Below are 21,688 nucleotides of genomic sequence, written 5' to 3' on the forward strand. Positions count from 1 at the left end.
TCACTAGTAAGTTGGTGGTAGCTCCTGATTAAGGCAGATTGGATTACTGTTCCCAGTTCTTCAATCTCTCTTGCACTGAAATGACACCTCCATAGCCTTTTCCATGCCCTTTGCATTGTCTCCCACTGGAATGGGCAGAAGATAACAACCTACCCCACTAATGTTGCGCTTGGATATATGACTTGCTTGCAAACATGGTGTGAGCAGAGGCTTTGAATGTGCTGCAGAGTTTAACTTGGACTCTGTGCTTCATCTCTCTGCCTTGAGAAGAGCATGTGCAGGATGAGAGATATGTAAAGCAGACCTGAATCAAACTCTTGACCTGCAGCTTGAGGCCCCTAACCCCCACCCCTGCTGAAGCTAACCCAGGAGCAAAACAAAACAAACAAACAAAATATAACCCTACAAATGTTTGTTCTTGTAAATCACTAAGAGTTTGTTACTCACTATTATTGGAGCAGAACCCTGACTACTACACTTGTCTACATCCTTCACTAGGTTGCAAGCTCCACGTAGGCAAGAAAGACTGCATCCCAAGCACCTAGCACAGGGCTTAGCACATTGCAGGTGCTCAAAAAATACCTGATTGGATGTACAACTGAATGAATGAACCTTGAACACTGACACGTCTGTCTCCTAGTTAATGTGTGAATTCCTTAAGCCCAAGAGTGGCAACTGATTTCCTCAATATCAGCTAATTATCTGACTTCCCACACTGGGATCTTGGTAGATATTCAATAAACATTTGTTGAAATTAAATTGAGTTGTGTGGGCTGACTTGGGAATCAGCCCTTGACTGATGACATTGTTTCTATGGGAAAATGCATTCTGAGTGCCAAACATACACGTGAACTTTCGGAACCTCATCCGTTCATTGGTTCAGGATTGCCAGTTTTGTGGAAATCCATAACTGAACACATGTGCTATGCTTTGCAATATGGGAGAAACTGAGAAACCTCTTCCCAACCCAAGATATTCAGCCTGCAAAAATTCACTTTCCACCCACACAGGCAAATTCATCACAGGTTGGATGTGAAGTTCCAACAATAAAATACCAGACTTTTTAGAGCTCATTGTTTATCTAGTTGCTTTTTATCTGCTTATAATGGATGCCTATTATTAACACCCCAACCAAAGGAAGTTAAGATCATTTTCTTGCCCCACCCCCAAAGAAATCCACTTTCTAGACACATATGCAAGAAAGCTCACCTTCTCAACAGAGAAAATAAGTTATTTTTCTAAATAAATCTGCGGCATTTAAAATAAACACAGTGGGATGCTCTATAGTTATAAGAAAACATCCCCCTTTAGAATTTCTAATTTTGAATGGTACTGGAGCTTCATGTGAGTCAGAGATCTGAAGCTTAGTTTTATTAAATCTCAGGCCAGAACCAAGCCAGTGTGAAACCAAATAATCTGACATGGGTGGGAAGGTCCGTCAGCCCACAAATCCAGAGTGCTCTATAATACTTAATGCACAAGCCTTCTGCAATTGGTAGAGTTTCCCAATCATTTTACTCCATTCATTTAATATACAGTATACCTACTATGTGCCAGGCACTGTTCTAGATTCTGGGGTATATGATAATGAACAAGACTAGGTCCCTATGCAACTTATATTTTAATAAAGGAAGAGGCAGAGAAATAAGATAATTTCCAATAGTGGTGGGCCATGAAGGAAATAAAGTAGTGATGCCACTGAGTGAGGGGAGGCTACTTCAGGCTGGATGATCCCGTGGAGATGTGTGAGCTGGGATATGATAATCAAGAAAGAGCCAACTGTGCAAAGATCTGGGGAAGAGTATTCTAGAATGAGAAAATAGCAAGTGCAAAGTCCCTGAGGCAGGAACAAGCTTGGCATGTTCCTAAGTCAGAAAGGAAGCCGGTGTGGCTAGTGGAGATGGAAGAGAGAGGCATTAGAGTCTGAGAAGTAGCGCAGGGCCAGACTATGGAAAGCCTCATCTGAAGGCCCTGGGGGTAAGGGAGTCAGGCTGAACTCTAAGACAGAAGCCAGTGGAGGTTATTAAGCTGGGAAATGGCATGATCTGGTTTAGAGTTTAAAAGGCAGAGGTGGGGGAGGAAGAGCAGAAGCAGGGGCAGCAGTGAGCAGGCTTTTATAGAAGCCCCGTGTCCTCAACCTCTTCTCCGGTTCTTCCTTTCACCTGCTCTTTCGGAAACCTGGCTCTGCCTGAGGACACAGCTTCCGTGTGCCTGCTCAGGGCTGGCTGCTTCCTCTCCCCCATGGTAGGTGTCCTGCTTGCATCTTACCTTCTCTTCTGGACAATTCTTCTTCCCTTCTTTCTAAGCCTGCCACAGCCCCCACCCCCATCTTTGAAGCTCATGCCATCAGTCCACATCACCTCAAATTCCTTCCTGTGGTAACCATCTGCAAACCACCCCCATCGACAGGCCTATGCCTTCCTTTTCTTGAATATCTGGCTCCTCGCTCTCCAACACTGTTCCCACAGTCTTTCTTGGTAACTGCAATTTTCACACAGATAATCAATCCACCTAACACGCTGACACCTCAGTTCCTTGACCGCTCTACCAATAATCTTGTCCTCCATCCTACTTTAGCTACATAATCATACCCTAGATCTTGTCATTGCCAGTAACTCCACCCCCTCCATGACCTTAATTTCAAGTTCCCATAGTCCAACCACTACCCTTTTTCCAGTTTCCAGCTTCAATAAGTCTTCCCCCCAGCTGCAACCCCCAGGGCACAGAACCGCCTTCTCACATCCCTCACCCCCCTCCTTAGAGTTCACTTATAGCTTAAGGCCCCAAGTCTACTATTATAAGTATCAATATCTATATCACTATCATGGTCCCTCCCTAGCATGCACCCTCAGCATCCAGGTCCCTCTGCCCCCTCTTTAAGTACTTCCTGGCAAAGCCCCAACTCTGGCTCGGTCTAACTCTCACCTGCTCTATGACTACGCCAACAGACCCAAATGTGGCTTACGAAAGCAAAACCACGTGTACTGCTCTCACTTCAAAAGCAAGATGACGCACCTCAAGTGGGCCCTAAAGCTTCCTGGTAGTGATTCTTTATTTCCCATCTCCTTCTCTCTCCCACTCTAATTCACACCTTCTCTCTCTTCTCCCTTCAAACCCCAGGGCTTTCTCCCCCACCTCTCCTCACTCTCACTTGTCTTAAGTCACTGAAAATGATGTAAGCAATATGAAAAGTCATGGTGCGTTCTTACATCACCCACCTGTTCCCGCGCCCATATCCTCACCTTCCCTCCCAGGATCAAGAAGGACTGTCCCACGCTCCTGTGTGAGGCTGGCCTCCCCACTGGTGTACTAGACAGATCATGTTTTCCCTTATCTGCTGAAAGACACACTCCACAGCTCTCATCTCTCTCCTGCATCATCAGTTTCTCCCTCTCTACTGGACCTTTCCCAACAGCCCCAAAATGCACTGTGGTTTCATGCCTCTCGTAAACAAAACTGTCTGGACTCCACTTTCTCCCCCAGCGTCGGCTCCCTTTTCTGCTAACTTTCTCACCAAAGCTCCTCTAAAGAGTTGTCTCTGCTCTGCCTCCTGTTATCTTCTCTGGCAGCTTTAGCACCACCTCCGCAACTGTCCTGGTCACAGTCACCAGTCAGCACCTGCTAAGTCCAGTGGAGCAGCTCCCTTCTCTTGCCTGACCTCGCAGCACGATCTGGCACAGTGAATGCTCCCTCCTCCCTCTGGCTTCCCAGACCACCTTTTTCAGTTTTTCCTCTTTCCTTTCTGGCTGTTCCCTCCCCTGTCCTGTTTCCTCTTCAGCTCCCTGACCCCTAAGAACTGCCCCATATCTATGCTTAGCTCTCCAACTACTTCTCCCCTCAATTTATACTCCCTCTCCAACATGGTCTGAAGGCTTCCTTATGTCCATCTAAACACTACTAACCCCCAAATTCATATCACCAACCTGGACATCTCCCGTGTCCTGTGTTCGCCAATACAGTAGCCTCTAGCTATGTGTGGCTATTTAATCACCCTCATCACCATCACCACCGTCACCACCACAGGCACTGAATTAACTCCTGCATGTAGCTCTACAGATACAGACAGGGAACCTACATAAGTGGAACGGATCAGAAAGATTACGGCAAGACTGCTTAGTGGGTGTGCGATAATGAAATGCTGTTCATAAGCAGCTAATTCCTTAAACTCTACTCTTGGGCAGGCAACAAGAAGAAAACGTTCCTACCCAGTTACAATTATTCATGAGAATTCTCCAGGCCCTGCTTCTTTTGTCTGCCAGCGATTCTACGGAAACAGCCCAGTAAGGAGGCACAGTGGAAGGCACAGGCAATTATGCGTCTTGTTGCATCTCAGCTTTGGACGTCCTCCGTGAACTCTTAATTAATTCCACCCCTATATTTTCGGTTTGTTTTCTGGACCTCTTGCTTACATTGTATTTCCCCCCTCTCCCTTTACTGCTCTTGGCTTCATCCCCTAGAGGCTCCCAAATTCTCTTCCTAGTCCTCTTTTCTTTCCTCAAACCTCCCCTTGTTCAGCCTTCAGCTTCTCTGCACCTGTTCTACTCTTTCTTATCCTTTTTTACCTTTGAAAACAGAAAGCGCCAAACTGACAGACACTGTTATGGTTTGTTTTTTTCTTCCCCTGCCTGAGCTGCAGCTCAGGCTCTCTCCTCCTTGCTTCTATAGAGAGCGAGTACTGGGTTGCCATGGAAACAGCAAATCCAACCAGGCGGGTCCCAGTGATGCTACGAGCTGCCATGGTGAGGAAGCAGCTCCAAGTCGCCCCTGAGCCTAGATGGGTCGTGAGCATCGTAATTCAAGAGCAGGCTGGGCAGATTCTGCCGGGAGCCTGAGGTTGTACATCAGGCCCACAGCTGTATGGCGCATTGAGACAACAGCATCAATAATAAGGCTTCCGCTGCACCAACCAAATACATGACATTATGAGGATTCATTTGAAAAATTTCAAACAGCCCTATTCTTCTACCTTCCCTGAGGGAGAACCTTCCGCCTGTCTTGGGAGTCTTGGAGAACTCTGCAGAAAGTAAAAGCAGACTGACAGCTCAAGCCCATCCTCCCTTATGTCACATGCCTGCCCCTCCCACCCCCAGAGTGGGCGACCCTGAATGGTCTGGGTCAAATGATTGAGAAGCACTGACTTGGCTGGGAACATCTCTGGGAATTAATTCGGATCACACAACGATATTTTAGTCGCACAGAGGTCAGTGCCCCCAGGTCGTTGGAACAAATTGTTTAAGTGGGGCAACAAGTGTTCTGCGCGTGACACTTTTCTGAAGATGTGAGCTGGTGAGAAAGCGTTCAGAGATACCTCTGTAGCGAATGGCACCAACCGCAGTGAGGGTCTGCCGCTGTTAGGCACTCCGAACAGGACTTATGCTTATTGCAGTTTGCAACTCGAACTCTCCTCACCTAAAAAGAAAGATGACAGCGGTTCAGACAGAATGATAAACAACACCAGGAAAACCGCCACACCTTATCTGATGAAGGGCCACAGACGTTTATGGGCTCACACTCTGAATGCCTCCATGGTGACAGTGGGCAGGGGTCTCAAGTCCCAAGGTGGGAACAGGTTATCAGAATCACCTTGGGAGCTTGTGAAAGTGCCGATTCCCAGCCGCCCCCTGCGGGAACTCCAGCTGAGGAGGTCTAGGGCCAGCTGAGGAGTCTGCACCTTTAAACCCCTCAGGTGAGTCTGATACGCAGTCAGGTTTCTGGTCTGTGGAATCAGGTCAGCTGGCTTCATACAGAGTCAACGGTACTTGGAAATGAGCATCTGGAAATAGCAAAGGCTCTGACCCGGAGTAGCACCAGGTTGTCCCTGGACAAGGAAGTGAGGAGAAGCCTCCACCTCTCTCAGGGGAGTGGCGGGGGTGGGGGGGGGGGCGGTTCCATCACCTCACACCCTCCCCACCCTGGAGTTGAAAGTAAAAACAAAACAAAACAGGGGAGTTTTCAATCATTCCCTGCCTCTAGGGCTGCTTCTTCCAGTTGTCAGAAAAAGCCACAGACAGGGCGTAGTGCTGGGCAGACCCAGGCTGTGGAGGCAGGCAGAACCTTGAAGCAGGCAGTGGGAGGCAGGGACCTGAGGGCCACCCAGCACCCACAGAAGGTAGTGAAGAATCCTGTGGGACTTGTGAGGCCAGGAAGCTATATTTGTTAGAAAGCATAAGTAACTTCTTTAAAAGGTTAGAGATACAGAGAGTTCCAGGAGGGGTCTGTGAGGAAAACGAGTGATCCTGAGGAATATCTTTTGACTCTAAGTTGACTTCATGGAGGATAATCACGCCCGTCCACTTCACAGTTCTCGGTGCTGCTGACGGACCACCAGCCCGAGCCAGTGGTAACCAGCATGTGGGTATTTCCTTGTAGTTCACAAACATCTGTGTAATTCTGGGGGGGTCGGCGGGGTGGTGGTTCATAAATGTCACATAAGCTCTCTAACCTTGTTTTCTCATCCGTGAAATGGTGATGGTGCTGCAGACTTCCTGGGGCTATTACAAACATTGTCTGGCACATACTAAGTGCTCAATAAATGTTGGCTATTGCTATTATGTGAGAAAAGTGTCCACGGTCCAACAAACATGTGAAATCTTACACTGAAAAAGCAAAATAGGTTTCCTTAGCACAAGACTCAGAGCTTTCAAATATGCCGAGATCATGATACTCCAGCAGGGGGATAGTCAGTAACAGTTGCTCCTAGGACAATTTTTACTCAGAGCATTTAATGGAATATGAATCTCTAGAATATTCTATAAGAATTACCATACAATATACCTAAACAAACATATAACTCCATATAAAAGAGAGGACACTATAAATACTACTTTAGACCTGCTTCTTCAACTGAACACACAACAGTGACTATTCCACAGCAATGCATGGATCTCCATGTGATTATTTTTAATGGCTACATATTATACCATTCTATGGATGTATGAGGGCGTGTTAGTTTGGCTATTACTACCAGTATTTGCCCAAGAATCTAAGAACGGACTTTCCTTTGGTCTGCCTCCGTTGGGGTTATATTGGCCCAACCAGAATCTTGCGGATAAGATCTCTAGCAGGAAACTCAAGTGAAGAGTGTAAGAATAACCAGCTTCGATGCCCAGTGGAAAAGTCTCCTCAGGACATCAGTGGGATGACCAGAGACCAGAGCAGTTCACCTTCAGAAAGTGAACACCTGTCAGCTTGGAGGCTCTTGCAGTGGTTCCCACCCTGTGGTCTTGAGTTCCAGGGAAGGTGGTAATGAAGACTTCTGAGCGATTTGCCATGTTTTTAAAAGCTGAATGGAAAAACACGCACAAACTAAGCCAGACTTCAAGTGTTAGTGCTTTGGGCTGGAATTTTATCAGCTTTGTGGCAGCACAGTCGGTCCCCTGACTGTTAGCTTTAGATGCCCTTGATAAATACAGCCTGAGAATGGGAGTTGTTACTTAATATATGCACTTTGTTGAGTAGACAAAAATCTTTCAAATATGGGAACCCTGGGGAAGAGATATAGTAAAAAGTTTTGGAATGGGGAATCACGCTGGTCAAGAAGATTCCATATGGTGAAGAACTGGCTTACAAAGGTATATGAGGTCCAGTGGCCATTGAGATGTGGTCAGTTAGACATAACTGACTTTTCAACATGCAATAAGGCCTTTTTTAGGAATTCTAGGAACTACAAGTGCTCGCAAAGCTACTCTGTGGCTCTAACAACACATATCGATTAATGCCATTGCTACAGTCCTTAGAGTGCTTGAGAGGAAAAGAATGAAAAATTGGGGTAGGCCACGAGCATCATAATTATATCCTTGATATAATTATGTAAGTCTCAATTATATTCTTTGTACTTTCTATGTTCAAATAATCATGGGTCAAAACTACTGTGCCAAAATGGCCTTTCAGTTTTTACAAATTTGTGATTTGATCTCATTTATCATGGGCTTTAAAAGATCAGAGCATAATTTAAATCCTAGTTCTGACAGGCCTAACCTATATATGTATCCTTGAGCAAGTTATTTAACCTTTCCAAGTCTTAGATTCTTCATATAGAAAACAAAGGTATTTTTATACCAGTAAATTATTAATACTTTTCATTAACATTATTTATTATAAGTGTGTGTACACAACTCTATGTGTCTCATCTAGAGACCATATGTAGAATGATAATTAGTACATCGTCAGGAGGGACTCAGTAAAAATTAGTTTATCTCCCCCTTCCCTTGGTGAAGCACTTTGTAAAAACGAAGAAAATGTAGAAAGGTATCCTTTGTAATTCAGTAAGCAGAAGCAAGAAGAAAAACTAAAAAACAGCCAACTAAATTAAGAGAGGGAGGACAAGTGCCATATATTTCCTGGTTAATGAATGTGTATGAGACTGTGAACTGATATTAACCCCAAATTCCAAAGCTAATCCCATTGGGTATATTCATAAATGCATCTAATCGTTCAGAGCCCACACAATAAATGTGTAAATTCAGTCACCTTGCTGATGGTGCGCCATTTGCAAGCACATCCTCCTCTGCAAAACCTGGCATTGGAAATATAGCCAATAATAACATTGTCTAAACAGGTAATATTTCTTGCTTAGTTACTGACAGTAATGTTTTTAATTCTGTGCTTGTGAACCATTGCCTGCAGCGATGGTTGAACTCAGTAGTTCAAAGTAAAAGCTTCACTACTAGATAATGACATTAATTAAACACTCTGTATTCATAAGTCAGAAGCAGTAACTAGTTTTTTACCTACCTCTTTTCCAGCTGTTAGGTAGATGTAGATATTCTTCTCAGGATGTGGAACGAGTTTGTAAAAAACAGGTGTTTCTTCTTTAATTTCATAGATAACCTCCGGACAATTTGAGGTCAAATTCTCACCGAGAATAACCTGTGGGGTTTTTTTTTCCAAAAAGAGAAATATGATTTCTATTAAATATTTTGAATAGCAGGGTGGCAAAACTTGTATCTTAATTCTAAAACCACATCCTTTCTTACTACATATACTGGCTAAGGTACTATGTTCTTTCATCATGTCTGCCTTCAACAGGGCTGGTAATAATAAGCACAGTATTTCTGCTTCTGTATGAGACAAAGTCACACATACACATGCAAGAATGCATGCATGCATACACACACACACACACACACACACACACAGCCACTCTTCAATGCTGGGCAATATACTCACATGTGGAAGCTCATCCACAATTCCTGACCATGGCTGACTGGCCTTCTGTGAAGCTGCAAGTAACAGCTTCTTTAGTACTTGGCCAAGACCTATCTTAAAACTAAAGGAAATCAGCTCAACATATATTTTGTGTGGGTTATTCTGGTTCTCCCATGTAATTCTACACAGTCATGCATTTTAAATCAATCAGGACAACTTACCAGACCTAAACAAGGAGTATGTATTTACTAGTACAGTATATATAAAATGTAAGCGAGTCTGACTTTGAAATTGGACAAACATGAGCTTCAATCATCTTTAGTCAATAAACATCTACTGAACATCTACTATGTATTAGGCATCTTCTAGGTGTTTGTACTATGCAGTGGGGGGTGAGGAGGGGTGGGCAGGGAATCCTGCCCTCAAAAAACTAACATGCATGCAGGGAAATGGCAACAGTTAACAAAAAGTAAGTAATTTATAAATATATATCGGGTCCTAAAAGTCAAAATGAAGAGGGGTAAGGAGCTGGAGAGTGCATGCTCAGAGTAGGTCTCGCTGAGAAGGTGACACTTACTTAGAGACTTGCAATGGATGATGGCGTCACTTAGACAAAGTGTGATGTCTAAGAGGGACCCACTGGTACAAAGGCCCCCCATTGAGAGGAGGCCAGTATGATGTGAGCAGAGTAAACAAGGTAGAGGAGAGTGGGCAGTGAGGCAACAGAGAGAATAATACAGGTTCTTGCAGGCCTGTGTAAAGATGTTTCCTCTTACTCTGGGTGAGAAAGAGGGAGCCGTTGCAGGGCTTGGAGCAGAGGAGTGGTGTGGTGAGAGGGCAGGGTTTGAAGCATGGGTAGAAGACTCATCAGGAGACTCTCACCATAATCCTGGAGAAATATAATGGTAGCTTGGGCTCAGGTTTCCACCTCCCACTCTACCCTTTAAGTGGTTATGCTGCTTTGAACTGGTAACTTAACCTCCTTGGGTCTCAATTTCCTCATGTCGAAAATGAGACTAATAACTTCTTCCTTAAACACGGCAGTTGGGAGGATCAAATTAAACTTGTGGAAGATGCTTAGCACATGATAAACACTCAATAGATAATAATCTTTTACTAGATTGCAAGCTCCTTTTGGGTAGGGATCATGTCTTAATTACCTTTGTACCTATCTCTTGCCCAATACAATACCTTCAAAAGTGAAGGTGTTCAACATTTTGTCAGTGTGAACATATCCAGATAGAATATCTACATTCGTATCTCTAGCACTGTGGATAGCAGTTATACGGGCACATGATTTGAAAAGAAAAAACTTGGCACCTACATTCTTTTGAGACAAAAATCAACATCTGTGCATCTACTGATCAATAATATGCCCAAACCCACATAACCCGATAGCAATTACATACTGATATTTCATCAAAAGCTCCATATCAGTTTGGCATATGGAGCATCTTCCTACACCCATCCCCACTCCCAGAACCTGGGCCTGAGTCTGGTTTTGTCCTGCGATGGTGACCTCCTTCCATCATCTGCTCTGGGTCACTCCCAGTGCAAGTGGCTCACTAGGAGCCTGTGAACTACTCACTAAATTCAGTAGCAGCTCTGGAAAAAAAGGAACAGAAACAGTTAGGTCCCAAGGGAGGTGGGATAGATTTGTGCCTCAGTTCATTTTAAAATGACTCGAGAGCTGCACCATTCAATACAGTAGCCACATCTGGCCATTTAAGTTTTAATTAAATTAGAGATTCAGTCCTCAGTTTCACTGGCCACCTTTCAAGCGCTCACTAGCCACAGGGGGCTGGTGGCTACTACACTGAGAGTACAGATAGAGAACACTTCCATAGTCATGGAAAGTTCTACGGGACAGCGCTGGCCTGCAGAAAACTGAGTGAAGGGAGACATCCGGCAAGCACTGACCAAGCGTGGCCTTGCCAGGCTCTTGTCTTCCCATCTCTAATTTGTGGATGAAAAAGGGACCACATACTGAACCTGCCAAGCTCAGGAGAGGCCTGCATGGTGGGCCCTGCAAACTCAGAGACTGAATGTAACCACAGAGGAGGGTCAAACAGAAACATTTCTAAGTAAGAGTGAGTCAGGGCGGATAGTCACCTTCTAGGCCTGTAGCTCCATTGGCAAAGGTTAATCTTTACCTCAACTGAGCCTGTCCATTGTCTTTTTACATGTAAAATAACATACTTGAAATTTCAGAGTAATCTTCTTTCCCAGACCCCTCAGGGCCCAACCGCCAGCACCAGAACAGACCACAGAACCAGCCCCCACATTGTTATCTTGTTCCCCAAATACCATCTCTATGTGCTGTACCCACCAATGTAAAAGAAGTATGTGCTACTCTATTTTGCCTTTTTATCCAATCCCAGAAGTCCCCTCCCCCTGCCTTGCTTTCTCTACACCCTTAATCCACCATGTGTGGATTTTATGTAACCTTCCTTACATCTCCTTGCATTGTAATGTATAAAATAAACTGCAAAACTGCCATTCTCTGGAGAATTTTCTCAATTCCTTGAGATTTTGCCTCCTGGCAATTGTCATCATTTTGACTCAAATAAACTCATAAAAATTCTCTACAGGTTTGGACATTTCTTATCCAAAGAAGCCCATCTGGGACCACCTGGCATGCGCAGGCCTGGTGCTAGGTACCAACAGGGGCTCATTACTCTGCATCAGGTGAATTTGGGTGAGTTTTCTTGAAAATCCAGACCTCTCTGTTTTAAGGTAGGAGGCTCTTAATTTTATTTGAGTTGTCCTTTAAAATATAAAAATCCTTGAGATGGCACTGAAGGTTAAGGGTTGAGATAACTCAGGGATAGGTGAAAAAAAAATGAGTGGATGGTTTTATATTTGAGCTGCTTAATTGGAACCATTTATTGCAAGTCTGAACAAATTTTTTTGCTGGGTAAATGAGACTCTGAACTCATGTAGCTCCAAAGATAAGGGGCATTTACTCCCTCCAGCTTGAAATTTGAGTATTCTTAGTGACTAAGAATCAGTGTAGTGTCAGAGCCCTCAAAACGAACAGGGCCCCCTAGGGAATTCCAATACAACTGTAATGAAATAACTGATTTGTCCCAGGACTCACACAGAAGGGCTGGCTACCTAGCTCTCACAGTTCTATTAGACAGCCGGGAGAGAAACCAAGACATGTCAGAAGGTTGGAGCAACTTGGGAGGTGACAGCCCCTTGGAGCTCAGCCCGTAAGTGCCACACTTCAACCCACCACACAATATCCCTGGAAATGTGTTCAGACTCCACAGATCTCAAAATAAAACTAAATTAACATGGGTTTTGGAAATCATGCCTCCAGGGCTGACAAGCCCCCACCCTCGGCCCCCCTTAATACTCCTGCAGATGTACAATTCATAGGGAGCCTTTACTTGCAAGTACTTACAGAAATGGGAGGATTCAACTGGAATTGACATGAACTTAAGATGACCAAAATAGAGCTCTTTTGACACCTGAATTGATTTTTACAATAGAAAAAAAAAGCCGGCTCCGAAATCAAATTTAATGAATGAGAAGCTTCCCTCAATTGGCAAATAGAAGGCTCTGAAGCAGAGCACAGAGAGACATTCTTCTTTCCAGGAACTTAATAAGGCAATTTTAGAGGCTCTTCCTGAACTAAAGAAGCTTCCCAAGCTACTCAATGCCAGCACCCACTCTTCTCTTCTCCAACTGCCCACCTTGCTGGTTACTTTGCTATCTGACTTACACTCCTTTCCTCCTCCCCCTTCTCTCTCTTCTACGTGTCCTCCACCACAGCTACCTACTGACAGAGGGGACACTCAGAATAGAAAACCAGACCAGGATAGACTAGAAAAGCAAAACAAAACAAGCTAGAAATTCTAACAGCTCCTTTTAGCAAAAAGACAGTCTCAGGCATGGAAAACCAACCAAAATCCACTTCTCCTTGTACTAGAACAGAACTAAGGAATCTAATTAAACATTTGCTGAACCTCTTCAGGACCATGCTGGGTTTGCAAAGGAATGTGATTTTAACTGTTAGGACATGTGATCTTGGTTATTCTGACCTATTCCAATTAATACTCTTACTGGTTTCTGAGAGCAAAGCAACAGAATTACCATGTTACGTTTTGTTAGGAAACTCCTTCAGAGGAGTCTGCTTTTATTTTATGTAGAAAGCCAGGTTACCTTAAGGAGGATTGTAGAAAACTGAAATGGGACTTTAGAAAAAGAAAAGAAACAGTAATTTCCCCTTCTCCTTAAATACTTTAGAAGAAATTGAAATGACCATAAAAGGGGAACCTACTAAGGCCCCTGTAGATCTAGGTGCTGGGGCTACTTGGTCTGTTCTTAACCATGCCCAACTAAGCTGTCCTCTCCCTCTAGGCTTCTGTAAAAATGCTAGAGCCATCTAATCACCAATTTTTTTGTTTGTTTTTTTTAAATATATTTTTACTGATTTCAGAGAGGAAAGATGAGGGAGAGAGAGGTAAACATCAATGATGAGAAAGAATTATTAATTGGCTGACTCCTTCATGCCCCTACTGGGGATCGAGCCTGCAACCCAGGCATGTGCCCTTGATCAGAATTGAACCTGGGACCCTTCAGGCCACAGGCTGACAAACCGGCTAGGGCAACCACCAATGTTTTTTAGTCAGAACCAGTTCCCTTCCATCTAGAGAATGTTTGAACCTGTTCCCTTCCAGCTAGGGAATGTTTCGGGGCAACAGATATTTTTACTAGTCAAATCTGACCAAATTCACCTGGCAGGGTGAGACTTTCTTTTTTTTTTCTTTTTCTTCTTTTTTGTTATTGCTCACCAGAGGATATTTTTCCATTGATTTTTAGGGAGATTAGAAGAGAGAGGGAAAGACAGAGAGAAACACCAGTGTGAGAGAAACACATCAATTGGTTGCCTGCTGCACGAGCCCCAACCAGGGCCCAGGCTGGGGAGGAGCCTGCAACCAGGAAGCCTGCAACATGCCCTTGACCAGAATGGAACCCAGGACCCTTTGGTCTACAGGCTGATGCTCTATCCACTGAGCCAAACTGGCTAGACTTTCTTGAAATCAAAGATACCCATATATCCTTTTCCCAGAGGGTGAATTGTATTTAGAACAAAATAAATCAGACATTAAACCAACTGGGAAAACAATGATTTTAAAGAAAACTCCACAAGAAGAAACTGATCTTAAGGCTGACTGAATGTTTGTTACAGGATGTTCCAATGCAACTTTGGGCCTTTTCCAGTCCAGTATTGGCAAGACTAAATCACCCACTCCTATTGAAATAACCATTGACAATACTTTGCCTCCACCTAATATTCACCAATATCCTTTAAGACCTATTGGAATCAAGCCTATTATACAAGACTACTTAAAGGTGGCAGGCTTTTCATGCTATGTGTGAGCCCCTGTAATTCTCCTATCTTCCAGTAAAGAAATCCAATGGAAAAGGATGGAGATTTGTATAGGATGTCATAGCTATAAATAAAGACATCCTGTGGTCCCAAATCCACACACCCTGTGTAAAGATGTTGCCTCTTACTCTGGGTGAGAAAGAGGGAGCCGTTGCAGGGCTTGGAGCAGAGGAGTGGTGTGGTGAGAGGGCAGGGTTTGAAGCATGGGTAGAAGACTCATCAGGAGACTCTCACCATAATCCTGGAGAAATATAATGGTAGCTTGGGCTCAGGTTTCCACCTCCCACTCTACCCTTTAAGTGGTTATGCTGCTTTGAACTGGTAACTTAACCTCCTTGGGTCTCAATTTCCTCATGTTGAAAATGAGACTAATAACTTCTTCCTTAAACACGGCAGTTGGGAGGATCAAATTAAACTTGTGGAAGATGCTTAGCACATGATAAACACTCAATAGATAATAATCTTTTACTAGATTGCAAGCTCCTTTTGGGTAGGGATCATGTCTTAATCATCTATTTTCAGCTACTCCTATGGACTGCCAATATTTTTCAGGGATAGATTTATGTAGTGCCTTTTTCAGTATTCCTGTGAAGAAAAGGAAAGGAAAGAAAAAGAAAGAAAGGATAAGAAAAGAAAAGAAGAGAAAAGAAAAGAAAAGAAAAGGTAAGGAGAGGAAATGGCAGTTTGGTGATGTCCTTGTTCATCTTTCAGATAAGATCCATCTGTAAACCAAATTAAGTCAGCATTATCAATAGGAGTTTCCTGTAAACCATTCCTAGGAAAAAAGACGGCAGTCAGTAAGCAAAACATAGAAGTTGCTTTTACCTGGGAAGATCATGAGTTTATTTGGACAGTAATGCCCCAGGGATATACAGAGAGTCCCACCTATTTCTCTCAGATACTGAAAGCTGATTTGAATGATGTTGAATTTCCCAGAGATTCAATTCTAATCCAATATGTGGATGATTTACCTTTATGCTCTTGTACATTAGACTACAAGAGGACACAATTTACCTACTACAATAGCTAGCCATAAAGGGACATAGAATCTCAAAGGACAAGCTTCGACTCAATTTTACCCCAAGTAAATAAAATACCTTGGTCATCTAACATCTAAAGATGGGCTGCTAATTAACCCAGAAAGAATTAGAGGAATAATATCCTTTCCTCTTCTAAAAACAAATAAACCAGAAACAGCTTAAAGGGTTCCTGGGTCTGACTGAATACTGTCCCAACTGGGTTCCAAATTTTTCATCAATGGCTCAGCCTCCATATGTCTTATTAAAATCAGATGGACCTGATCCAATTCAATAGAACCCCACAGGGAAACAAGTTGAAGAAGCTCTAGAGGGAGTATTATCTAAAGCTCCCATCTGGGACACCCTAATTATAAATTTTGTTCCTTTTTATACATGAAAATAAAGAAAATGCTTTAGGAGTTTTAATTCAAAAACTTAGAGATCATCATATACCTACAGGCGATTATAGTCAGCAGTTAGACTCAGTAGCCAAAAGGTTCCCTCTCTCCATGACAGCCATCTCTGCAGAGACATGCTATGCAAACAAACAGAAGAGACGGTTATGGGCTCTCCTTTACTTATTTATGTTCCGCATTCTGTTGAATTTCCACTGAACTTTCATCACACTGAACACTTCTGTCAGCCAACTGGCGTCTTATGAAATACTCTTGCTTTCTGCGCCTAATATTACTTTAACTTGACATAACAGTTTTAACCCAGCAACTTTGCTACCATTTTTGAAGGATGAAGACATCCACTATTTTGTTTTGCTTACTGATCACCCTTTTGTTTCTAAGAATGGTTTACAGGAAACTCCTATTGATAATGCTGACTTATAATAATTTGGTTCACAGATGGATCTTATCTGAAAGATGAACAGGGATATATATGCAATAACTTCCATGGTGGACATAACTGAAGTTTCTCATTTACCTGAATAAGACCTACCCAACAAGCTGAATTAATTGCTCTAACTTGAGCTTGTCAATTGGCCAAAGATCAAATAGCCAATGTTTACACTGACAGTAGTTATGCCTTTGGTATAGCTCACAACTTCGAGATGTTGTGGAAGCAGTGAGGTTTCTTAACTTCCTCAGGGCAGCCCATAAAGAATGGAAAACAGGTTGCAGAATTATTAGAAGTCATACAACAACCGAAACAAGTGGCAATTATAAAAATTCCAGGACATTCTAATGCTGCCACCATGGAAGCAAAAGGAAATAATTTAGCTGACACTGCAACTAGACAAGCAGCAATAAGCAGCCAAATTATCCAGACCTGAGAATGTTTCTTTTTTCTATTAAACCAATAAAAGACTCGCTTTTAATTCCAATGACCAGCTTGCAGGAGAAGAAAAAAAGATATGGCAACAAAAAGCAGGGAACCTTTGACTCAAACAGATATGGTTTGGACCCAATCAGAGACCAATCTACCTACAGGGGGTTAATTACCTGTACTTCAACATGTGCATGAGCTAACACATTGGGGTCCTGAAAGATGATTTCATAGAGTAAACAATATTGCTGGAAACGTTCTCCTACTGTAGCTCATAAAGTTTATAACAGATGTTCTATCTGTCCAAAATATAACCCTGGAATATCACTCCACAGGTCATAAGGACATTTCCCGCTTCCTTTAGGTCCATTTGAGATATGCAAATTGGGTTTTATGCACATGCAACCATCTCAAGGATACAAATATGTGTTATTATGATTTGTATGTTTTCTCACTGGGTTAAGCCATTCTCTTGCAGGAAAGCAACAGCCTTAACGGTAGGTAACTTATTATTGGAAAAATAATTCCCAGTTGGGGAATTCCCTCTAAGTTACAAAGTGACCAAGGGACTCATTTCACTGGGCAAATTATGCAATCTATCTGTAATATTTGGCCTATTCTACAGCATTTTCATTGTGCTTATCACCCCAGTTCTCAGGATTGGTGGAATATACAAATGGTACAATTAAAACTCAACTAGGTAAATTTTCAGAAGCTTTTAATTTCTCTTGGCCAAAAGCTCTCCCTATAGTGCTCCTTAACCTGAGATCTACTCCTTTTGGTAAATACAGCCTTTCTCCTCATTAGTCACTGGTAACCCCACACATATAGGTGAAGAGACATATGAACCAACCTTACTAAAAGGAGACATTCTGCATTATTATCAAGGACATATTAATCAGCTTTTCAAAACTGATAAATTCGTAGCTGGTTCATTTCACAATGTGGTCCTGGGAGACGAAGACTTCAAAGACCATGATTTACAACCAGTAGATTTTGTCCCTTGTCGAAGACATCAATTAAAGACTCCAACCTCATTGGAAGGGACCTTCTCAGGTATTACTAATTTATTTATATCCAGCTAACACAAAGGTGTTAACTCAAGGATTCACATTTCTCATTTTTTTAAAAAGTGCCTAACCGTGAATGGACATGTACCCCTGTCTCTGGCACTCGCCTCCACCTACAATGAAGATCAAAGACTCCTCTGGGATCAGAAGCAACTGACATCAGAGATAGACAGCTATCCCAAGACATCGATAAGGCCTGTATACCCACAAATTCATCTTGAACTTAAAAAACCACTTGATTGTCTTTACCTGTCTGCTAATAATATTAGTCATAATAATAGTTATAATTGTTCTTATGGCTTTTCTCAAACTGTTAATCCTATCAAATAAAATAGTATGCAAATTGACCATCACTCCAACACACAAGATGGCTGCCCCCATGTGGTCAAAGAGGCTGCCCCCATGTGGATACAAGATGGCCGCCACAAAATGGCCAGTAGGGGAGGGCAGTTGTGGGCATTCAGGCCAGCAGGGGTGGGCAGTTGGGAGGGACCAGGCCTGCAAGGGAGGGCAGTTGGGGGCGATCAAGCCTGCAGGGGAGAGTAGTTAGGGGTGACTGAGCTGGCAGAGGAGGGTAGTTTGGGGTGACCAGGCCTGCAGGGGAAGGCAGTTGGGGTGACCAGGCCAGCAGGGGAGGGCAGCTGGGGGGGACCAGGCCTGCAGGGAAGGGCAGTTGAGGGGGGACCAGGCCAGCAGGGGAGGGCAGTTAGGCATTGATCAGGCTGACAGGGGAGTGGTTAGGGGGTGATCAGGCTGGCAGGCAGAAGTGGTTACGGGCAATCAGACAGGCAGGCAGGCAGGCAAGCAGTTGGGAACCAGTAGTCCTGGATTGTGAGAGGGATGTTTGACTGCTCGTTTAGGCCCGCTCCGGGGTCCCAGATTGGAGAGGGTGCAGGCTAGGCTGAGGAAAACACACACACACACACACACACACACACACACACACACACACCTGTGCACAAATTTTGTACACCGGGCCTCTAGTAATTAATAAAGGTGTATAATATAATTATTGTATTATCAATATACTCTTTTTTTCTCTTTTACAGTTTAGCAAGAATGTTATTGCAGAAGGAAGAAAAGGGATGTGTGTGTTTTTGAGAGAAGTTAAAAAGAAGTAGTTTGTCCTAATATTCTGGTTATTTCTGAATGAGTAGAAAGAGAAAACTAACAAGGCCAAGAGAAGTTAGAGAAGGTTAGTGGGAAAAGAATATTGAGAAAAGAATTGTATGTATAAATGCTAGAACTCAATTATGGAAATGTACTTATCCCCTAACCCAGTGGTCGGCAAACTGTGGCTCGCGAGCCACAAGCGGCTCACGAGCCGCGGTTTGCCGCTCGGTTGACTAATGAGTTTGCCGACCACTGCCCTAACCAAACAAGGACTGAATGAAGTATGTTAATTCAGATGGAAGCTGAAGTGGCTGTTTAAAAAAAGGCCCTCTAGCCCTGACTGGTATTTCTCAGTGGTTAGAGTGTTGGCCCTTGCACTGAAGCATTTCAGGTTTGCTCCCTGCCGCATTTCCAGGTGCATGCAGGAGGCAACCAGTCGATGTGTCTCTCTCACATGGATGTTTCTCTCTCTCTCCCTCTCCCCCTCCCTCTCTTCTTCTTCCTCTCCCCTTCTCCCTCTCCCTCTCCCTCTCCCTTTCCCTCTCCTTCTCCCTCTCCCTTATCCTCCTTCACTCCTTTCCACTTTCTCTGAAAAGCAATGGAAAAAACATCCTCAGGTGAGGATTTTTTTTTTAAAGGCCCTCTTTAACTGTTGCTGAGGCACAGGAAATTTACATATGAAACTCTTACTGTCCTCCTGGCCTCTGGAAATTTTTAGGTGGTAATTGTAATTTACACCATTGTGTTCTTACAGCCTTGGCCCCAATTAAACCTTAAGGTTACAGTTCCCAATTGCACAACTAGTGGGAATCAGATTATTAACGAAGGGCACTTGAGTGCTTCCAATGGAAAGTAGATGGGCCACAGTAAATGGGAACCCATCTCATGGTCAGACTGTAAAAATTAAAGTGGTGTATGGTGTGCCCTCAAACTACAAGTAAATCTTATACTAGCTGCAAAATACAGAAAAGTGAGACAGACAACAAAACCTGGATCATGACAGCTTATAAGTTATAGTGTTTTTCTTAATGAAGGCCCATAAAACCTGACTGCCTCCCATTTACCTGCCTTTCCCTTTTGAGAAAAATTCAGCCTAGACTTCCATCAAAGGTTACAGTCTTATCCCATTCCCAATGGCCCACTGTTCAGCAAGACAAATGATGATACTAAGACTTCCTAGGAATGAACCTTCCTAGCACCATGGGACCACATTATCCACCAAGAGGTTGGTTATTAATGCATCCTTCAGACTGATTTGTGACCAAAAGGGGGAGGTATGGATGAAAAAGGGGTCATATACTAAACCTGAGAAGTTCAGGGGAGGCCAGCATGGTGTGCCTTACAAACTCTAAGATAAAAAATAACCAGATGGTCTGAACATAAACATTCCTAACCAGAAGTGGGGCACAGTGAGTCATACTCTAGGCCTGTAGCTTCTTTGAGAAAGCCAACCTTTACCTTAAGTAAACCTATCTATTGTCTTTTTGGATCTAAGATAACATACCTTTGAAATATCAAAGTAACCTCCTTTTCCAGACCCCTCAGGGCAAAGCTACCAGCACCAGAGTAGGAGACCACAGAACCCTTTATTGTTATCTTCTTCCCCGAATACCATCTCTATGTGCTGTAAATATTAATTATTAACTACCCCCTACCCACCAATGTAAAAAAAAGTATCTGTCTATCCGTTTTGCTTTTTTATCCAATCCCAGAGATTTCCCCATTTTGCTTTCTCCTACCCCCTTAACCTACCACCAGTGGATTTCATGTAACCCCCTTATGTCTCCTTTGATCTAATCTATAAAATAAGAGGCAAAACTGCCACTCTCTGGAGCATTTTCTCAATACAATGAGATTTTGCTTCCTGGAACTTGTCATCAGTTTGGCTCACATAAACTCATAAAAATTCTCAGCAGGTTTGGATGTTTTTTACATCAACAAATTCACATTCTTTATAAGCTCAGATTCAAAGAGTTGATCCAGTTCTGGAAAGTGGTTGTATAGAGAAGAAACAGAAAGCTGATTTTAAAAAGATTGATAGAAATATTCTCAATTGAGACTTAAGAGACGAAAGACTGCTGCCCAGATTTCTCTTGTCACACTGAAGGCATCATCTGTAGAACCACAAGTATTCTTGCCCATAAAGCTGAACCTGAATCTAGTTAAGTCTGTAGTGCTAGTTTACATTTAGCATTGGAAAGAATAGAGGAACAAGCTAAATGATACCACAAGAAAGCAAAGGGCCAAGGCCACAACGTGAGGCAGTCAACAGACTTGCTTCCTCATTCAGAGAGTGGTGGTGAATAAAAGGAGTGAATTCCTCAAAAAGTCAATGGTGATACAACTCCAGAAGAAGAGAGACAGAACAACCAAATGTGACTAGAGAGTGCCCCGCTGGCAGGGCTCAGTGGTTGAGCATTGACTTATGAACCAGGAGGTTGCTGTTCAATTCCCAGTCAGGGCACATGCTCGGGTTGCCTGCTCGATCCCCAGTGCGGCGTGCAATCAATGATTCTCTCTCATTGATGTTTCTATCTCTCTCTCTCCCTCTCCCTTCCTCTCTTAAATCAATAAAAATATATTCTTAAAATGTGACTAGAGAACCTATATTGGTTTGGATACTAATTTGAACAAAAACAATTTTTAAAAGACATTTTTTAGCT

The 21,688-nt window shown here is 43.1% G+C and overlaps 1 protein-coding gene across 1 annotated transcript in view; it reads right to left on the minus strand.

Annotated features, from left to right (window-relative positions):
- PLXNC1 (plexin C1) overlaps window positions 1–21,688 on the minus strand; it is a 159,935-nt gene that overhangs the window by 106,229 nt on the left and 32,018 nt on the right. Inside the window, exons 3-4 of the mRNA XM_080659723.1 lie at window positions 8,734–8,868; window positions 5,309–5,409 (exon numbers count right to left, since the gene is read on the minus strand). Of these exons, the coding sequence (XP_080515849.1) occupies window positions 5,309–5,409; window positions 8,734–8,868 (236 nt within the window). The remainder of the gene's footprint in view (window positions 1–5,308; window positions 5,410–8,733; window positions 8,869–21,688) is intronic.

This window comes from Plecotus auritus (genome assembly GCF_963455305.1).
Source record: "Plecotus auritus genome assembly, chromosome: 3".
Classification (NCBI taxonomy): Eukaryota; Metazoa; Chordata; class Mammalia; order Chiroptera; family Vespertilionidae; genus Plecotus; species Plecotus auritus.